The 6,956-nt window shown below is 36.0% G+C and overlaps 1 protein-coding gene across 2 annotated transcripts; it reads right to left on the minus strand.

Moving 5' to 3' along the window:
• Positions 1-379: 379 nt before the first annotated feature.
• On the minus strand, positions 380-6,829 carry LOC114135402 (submaxillary gland androgen-regulated protein 3A-like). Of its 2 annotated transcripts, none has more exons than XM_028002677.1 (4): positions 4,406-6,829; positions 3,748-3,846; positions 1,942-2,085; positions 380-1,327 (listed from the first exon to the last, which is right to left on the minus strand). In XM_028002677.1, the coding sequence occupies exons 1-4, from the start codon at positions 4,479-4,481 to the stop codon at positions 1,200-1,202; spliced, it is 447 nt and encodes a 148-aa protein (XP_027858478.1). In that variant the 5' UTR covers positions 4,482-6,829; the 3' UTR covers positions 380-1,199. The 2 variants fall into 2 exon arrangements, with proteins under 2 accessions (XP_027858478.1, XP_027858479.1); XM_028002678.1 differs by having other exon boundaries at positions 3,748-3,890; positions 4,406-6,825.
• Between the last annotated feature and the right edge of the window lie 127 nt (positions 6,830-6,956).

The raw sequence follows: 6,956 nt of genomic DNA on the forward strand, positions 1-6,956 counted from the left end.
CACAAATAAGCTAACAAGTGTGAACCAAAATTGAATCAGGATAAAACTGAGCTAAACTGTGCTGTAATGTGATCCAATGCAGAGATTCCGTGTACAAAGGGGATTTGTGAAGCCATATCTTTATCAATGCAGGATAATAAAGGCTGTACAAGGGAGTCTAATCATGTCAGCAAGTATTAATGGAAAATTTCCAATTAACCAAAATGGTTGAACAGCAGAAGAAAAATCACACTGAGCTACATAGGATGGGGAGTGAGTTAATTGAAAGCTGTCCACAGTCCATGTCTAATAAATAATTTAAGGTAAATAAAATTGCTGTATGCTACCTGCAAGACTGCATTCATACTTACTCCAAGAACAACAAAAACTGAAAGATGTGTTTGTTTTTTAAAAAAATAGTTTACTCATGATCTTCTGCAGAGTTTATGCAAATATTTAACAACCAAATAGAAATATAACAATGCAGACTTTGTGACCATAAATTTACTTAACACCCAACAATGCATTGCTACACTGGAAAAAACAGAGAAAAACAGGAAGCAGAAACGGGTTTAGAAAAATATATATATATAAAAAACAAAGGGTCAGAGGCGCCCTCTGCTGGGTTACTATAAAAATCCCACTCATGTCAGGTAAACGCATTTTTTGTTTGTTTTGCATATACTTTTATTGTCAATTTACTCTTAAATCTAAAGGAGAGATATATAATAATAAACAAATATATATAAAACATACATCTGCTATCCGTTATATATACATGTAGAAATATGTATATATAATGTAGAAATATTCATAAAAGTGTTATGAATATTGTGCCCATAATGCTTTTATTGCAACAAAATCTGAACATATTAACAAAGAAAAACCAAGAACTAATGGAACTTTTCTGCAGAAATGGTAAATGAATATGAACACACTGCATATTTGATCCTAATGAGAAAATGTTTGCATGTGAACAGGATAACTGGCTTTTGTTCACATTTTACACAAGAGTGTCCGCTAGAAAGATAAAAGCTACACAAACATACACACACCAATAAAGCAGTAGTACATATTCAGTTCTCCACAAACATTGATGGGTAAATCAGTTCTAATTTAACACCTCATAGTGAGTTTTTATGACACTGACAATATCAAAATGATTGAACTAGGTCTTTGAGAGATACAGTTTAATTGAGTAGCAAGCTTTCAGATCAGTGTTATATAGGATAGTAAGGGGGCTCTGCAATTTCATCTGAAGGTAGTGGAGGTGCGCTGGGCTGACTGGGAGGAGTGAGAGGATACATCTCCTGCCCTGGTACAAAAGGAGCTGGGTACGTTGGAGAAACTGAGGAAACAAGAAAGAATTATTAATTTATCTTTTGAAATGATAAACAGCTGTCACTCCCAGAACATAGTAGTGAGGGGCAAAGCTTCAGAGCATGATGTACCAGATGTACAGTTTCTATTGCTTGTCATAACAGAGACACGTCTTTTTATATTATTTTGTGTAAGAAATTGCAAGCTGCTTTAACACTACACCTCTCTGCTACTTTAAACTAATTCAAGAGCAGGAAAAGAATTTGGCTTTCCACATAATTTTCTGGATTTATTGCTTCATTAGAATGCAAATATTAATGGATAATATTAATTATAATATTGTTAGATGTGTAAGGGTTCAATTTTGGCACAGAAGAATGATATAAAAGCATATCAGTTGAGCTGTGTTGCCTAATGTTAACTGGAAGCTCCCATAAATCACATTTTGTTTTGGCATCCATACACACCAGGACCAAATCTGACTTCATGCTAAATGAAAAGACTAGAAATATGCTGAAGAATTGAATTAGATATTCTCGGGAGACTGACCTGAACTTCTAGGTTTATCTTTTGATTGTCTGTATGAATAAGTCGTACAGTCAGAGGTTGAAGCAAGGTTTGGCAGCTAATGAAACAACTTACTGATTTCCCAATATGATGGTGGCGGGATGGAGGGCAGAGTGGAGCCCTCGTATCCTGCTACGGCCTGGTAATCTGGAGGCTGAGCTTGATATCCAGATGGTGAGTAGGGAGGCTGGGGCATGTAGGCTGCAGTGTTTGCTTCCACTAGAGAAAGCAACACATTTAGTTTGACTGTTACACTCTCACCAGATATGTTTGCTGACTTAACATCAAAAGTTAAAGTTTCACCATTTTACACAGCAAAACATTTTTATATTAAAGCAAAAACATCAAGATTCCAAACAATATTATTATTATAATCCACGGATTTTACTGCTGCAAAAGAATTTATACTGCTTGAACTTTTTCACATTTTATAAAATCACAACAACAAATGTTTATGTGTTTTATATGGATTTTGTGTGATGGACCAACACAAATTAATCCTTAAAGTGAAGTCTAAAGTTTTCAACTTTTTTAATGGAAGACATAAATAAACCTTAGTTTAAGTCAAAATAGTACTTTGTAGTACTTGTACTTGTAGTACTTGTAGAAGCTATTATTACAGATGCAAATCTTTTGAGCTATGTCTACCAGCTTTGCAAATCTAGAGAATGAATGTTTGTAAATTCTTTATAGCAAAAAAGATTTGAGCTCAGTCGGATGGAGTGTACGATTTTGCTCTGGGCTACTTAAACACACAAATATGCTTTTCTCTAAATCATTCTGTTGTGACCCATGCCATATGTTTGGGCATGGGTCAAGTCTGTGTCTTGCTGAAAGAGGAACCTGAGCCTCCAGTATGTGTTTTACAGACTTACAGGTTTTCTTCTTTGATTGCCCTCTAACTCCATCAACTGACAGATTGACTAATCCTGTGAAAGGGAAGCATCCCCACAGCATGATGCCATCACTGTTATGTTTTACCATGTACCAGGTGTTTTAGGGTGATTTTAGGAGTTAGCTTTCTGACATACAAGAGGACCTTACCCATTGGCGGTTCAAAAATGTGCCTTTTTTTTTTCTAAAATATTTGAAAAGAAAATGCAGCTTTGGCAGCTGAAATACCTCAGCTCAATGGTAGTGGACACACTACTTGCTGCGTTTTGCAAAGCAGCAAATTCAGGAGCACCGTTTACTTTCCTTTCTGCACATTGCCTGTATCTCCAAGAGCAGAGATAATAAAGACAGAGGATGCTAGCTTCTGTGGCACAGTGCCAAAGATGATTTCCATTGTGCATATTAATGCATGTTAAAGCTTTTTAGGGGTTTGCAGTGGTGGCACTTTGCATTTTTGAACAAACTGTTGAACACTACTTCATTGGATGTTCAAAGCTTGGAATATCTTTGACATGTCTGCTCTCTTGGTTTTCATGATGCTGTTTGTTTATTAATGTTTTACAAGAAGTCTCTGAGGGCTTCACAGAACAGCTATATTTGTCCCGAAGTCAAATTACATCCTGTTTACAAACTGTCATATGAAGGCAATTGGTTTCACTGAAATTTACGGATAGAGTAAATATATTCATAATTGAATAAAAACAAGTCAGACCATTTTTATGTACGGTCTGAATAAAAATGATTGTCACACTTTTCAGATTGTGTTCCATTTTCTACTAGCTTCATTGTTCTTTGTGTTGCTCAATCATAAAAAATCCTAACATAAAAAAATGATATAGTTTGATATAAAGTCTGTGTTTATAACATGACAAAGTATGAAGAGGTTCAAGAAGTGTGAATATTGCTGCAAGATCCAATATTCATATCTTTGCAACACTAAAACCTGCTAATTGCAGAAGCTAAAGTAATAGAGAAATTGTGGCTTACCTATCTGTCTTTGGTTGCGTTGTTTTCTGCATTTGTAGCACAAGCAACAAGGAGCCAGACAGCAGGTGAGAAGACACACGCAGATGAGGATGAAAATAACTGAAGCAATAACGCATACAATCACAAGAGGAAATGGGGAAGTCCTTCAAAAAAGGAAAGCAAGCAATGTTTTCACATTTTTTTGAAAGTCACACTATGAATTATGATTAAACATTTGGTAATGAGGAAGAGAAAAACAGGGACACACAAGTTTGGACAGTTGGCCTGTTCAGTGAAACACTCATTTTTGTTTCTGCAGCAATATTTATTACTGCATTTACCACAGCAATACTTTTCACACAACTTTACATCATGGTATTTATCTTGTGAATCTGTGTACGAAGTGCAACGATGAGCTGTGAAACACATAGATTTAGAGAGATTAGACTGTTTTAAAAAACTAGATGTATCATTAAAATGTAACAGTCATACCTGTAAAAACTGATAAGCAGAACCAGAACTCAAGTTGATTAAAACCTAACAGTCTGTAAATCACAATCATTAGCACACTTTACACATACACCTCGATCTTAGTTTCACTTTGTTTTTCTTGTCCTTGTCATATGACAAAGGACTGTCTAACATCGAACAATCAATGCAAATAAGAAGAAAAACTCACATCTTACTTCTGGTACCACGATCACACAGAAAATACACAAAACTCTGACCCAAACACCGGTGACCATAACTGTCATGAAGCACTGTACCAAGAAATTACTCTGCAAGGAGACGGTTGCTGGAACTTGTATGTCCCTCCCAAAAAGAACTCACTCAACAGCATTCCTCAACACATGGAAAACACTTCTCAGTGTGAGATAGAGGTAAGGGTCAACACTTTTAAGTGATGTGTACTCCTGCCAGTCTTTTAGATTTTAGTATTTTTAAATTAGGTGTTCAGTGAAAGGATTAATTAAGGGGTTTCTTGGGAGGGGGGTTTGGCGGTTGAAGCCCAGAAGATAGAAATTAAATGCAAACAGTCTGTGACAAACAATCACAGAACAGGTTATGCTTGCCAGTGAAAGGAGCATTAATGTAATAGCAGAAATGGAAAGGTCAAGATTTTCTGGATAGTTTCACCCTTTAACAATACACGCTTTATTATTTAGATCACAATTTCTCACCAAATTATGTAATTTGGCCCACTTTTAGAATAATAGTGCTATATTTTATTAAATGAACAGTTTCTTTTACCAAAGAACAAGTAAAACTTACATGAATGTGTCAGTATGCCCCCTACACAATAACTTAAGAATAGTGAGATTAGTCTTCATTAAAGCGACATTTATTTACTTTTTCTAACACAAAACAGACAATGAAACCGGTTAGTACAGAAACTCTGGCCATAACCAGATTCAGACATAGTTAAAAATAACTTTCAGGGTTTTTTCTCTCTTGTGCAACATGTGATTGCAATAAGTGACGCCACCCAAATTTGCTCGAAACCTCTCTGTTTTTCATGCATCCACCCAATCTCTACAGATCTGTGTTCTTGTAGTTAACCATCTGACTCCAATAATGCAGCATCCCCTTCATAGACCTAAAAGGCTGTCTTTGTCATTCCTCAAAGAGAAGCATATTTAGTAGTTTGCTGTTCTTGCAAGGCTGCAGAACCTTATATCCCCCTGACATCTGGCTTTACTGCTAAGATAGGTCAATCTGGACAATGTTCCCTCCAAAATTATTTTGACAGGGTATGAACTAATTTGATTTGTCATTACAGTTGTGGAAAATATTGACACAGTAGGTTCAATTTCCAGCAGAAGTTATCATCCCGATACTCTCAGATGTGAACCCACAATAATTCTGAAAACATTAAACTGAACAAGTCACTCTTAAAAAAGCTACTATTGCTGCTTAATAGAACAGACCTCATCATTAGCACAAGAGGTAAGTGTAGGAAAGTTTATTTCCATCATTAATGTCATATTTTGCAACAAACCAACATTCGTGTAAAAAAAAAAAATAGAGCAATAAAGATCAACCCAAAGAGAAGAGAGCTGAAATTGAGCAGCAAAACCAAATACTGAAAGTAAAAGAATTAGTTATTTCCCCATTGCAAGAAGTTTCTTGGTTTAAATCTCACCAGACATTTTTGTGTGGCGTCTGTATCTTTTCCCAACTGCGTTACATTTACTTGTTTCCTCCATCAGGCAGAAAATGTGAATATTTAACATAAGCATCTCCTCTAAATAAGAAGAGATGTGAAAAGTGCATGCATGGTTGCCTTTCCTGTGTTTTCTCCCTTTAATCGGCCTACGAAGAACTGATGAGTTATTTATGATCAACCTTGCCGACTGACTGCTGGAAATAAGCTCTAGGATACCAGAAACACTAAACAGGCTCAAGAAAACAGATGCAAAACTAGTTTATATTTAAAATTTAAATTTAAGTACACTAAAGTTGCAAAACAGAAAAACTGAGGTACTTGCCAGCATGATTACTACAAACTAATAATAGATACTGTGTCATTACAGTGGCTGCACAAATATAATTTGAAATCTTTGTATTGTGATGTATTATCCCTGGGGGGGGTAGGTTGTGAGATGTGCTGTGAGCAAGAAAATGGGATAAGATTATCCTCACTTGGGAACCAGCAATTTATCCTGTACCATGGAAAATCACTAAAGACAAAATGGATTTAAACATGGTCAAAAAGCACAATTTGCTCTCCAAAAGGCCTCAGGTTCCACAAGTGGTAAAGCCCTATCCTGACCTTTACTGTAGAGTGTGTGGAAAAATCCAGTCCAGTTCATTGTTAAAGTAACTACTGGCTACTTAAAACAGTCTGCAATCGAAGTGTTTGTTCCCTGGACATTTACTGATCCCATGTTGATATGGAGATCAGTAACATATCAACATGTAGAGACATAGTCGTGCATAGTTGTGATCATAGTGTGGAAAAGAATAAATCACGTTAATGTTAAACTTTTTGAAAAGTGTGACATGCAAATATCAATGTCTTTTACTGTGATATCTCCCTTTATAAATATCCTAATTAATTTGATCCAAGTATAAATCAGCTGTTAAATGCCTCTGCGCAAAGGCGTCAAACTCGCAACCTAACTGAAAGTCTCAGGAGAGCATTAAGTGGTTCTGGAGGAGCTGGAAACATCCACAGCACCAATTTGTTGCTGTTGAAAGTAGAGGACACCATTATAGTGCGCTTTACA

The sequence above is a fragment of the Xiphophorus couchianus genome, chromosome 20, assembly GCF_001444195.1.
Source record: "Xiphophorus couchianus chromosome 20, X_couchianus-1.0, whole genome shotgun sequence".
Classification (NCBI taxonomy): Eukaryota; Metazoa; Chordata; class Actinopteri; order Cyprinodontiformes; family Poeciliidae; genus Xiphophorus; species Xiphophorus couchianus.

Bases quoted from the DNA above. Each gene is read 5' to 3' on its own strand.
- LOC114135402 (XM_028002677.1), bottom strand. From the start codon at position 4,481: ATGACAGTTATGGTCACCGGTGTTTGGGTCAGAGTTTTGTGTATTTTC. The intron at 2,086-3,747 runs GTAAGCCACAAT...TGCTTTCTCTAG, and splicing joins ACGCAACCAAAGACAGATAG to TGGAAGCAAACACTGCAGCC. The intron at 1,328-1,941 runs GTAAGTTGTTTC...TTGTTTCCTCAG, and splicing joins ACCATCATATTGGGAAATCA to TTTCTCCAACGTACCCAGCT.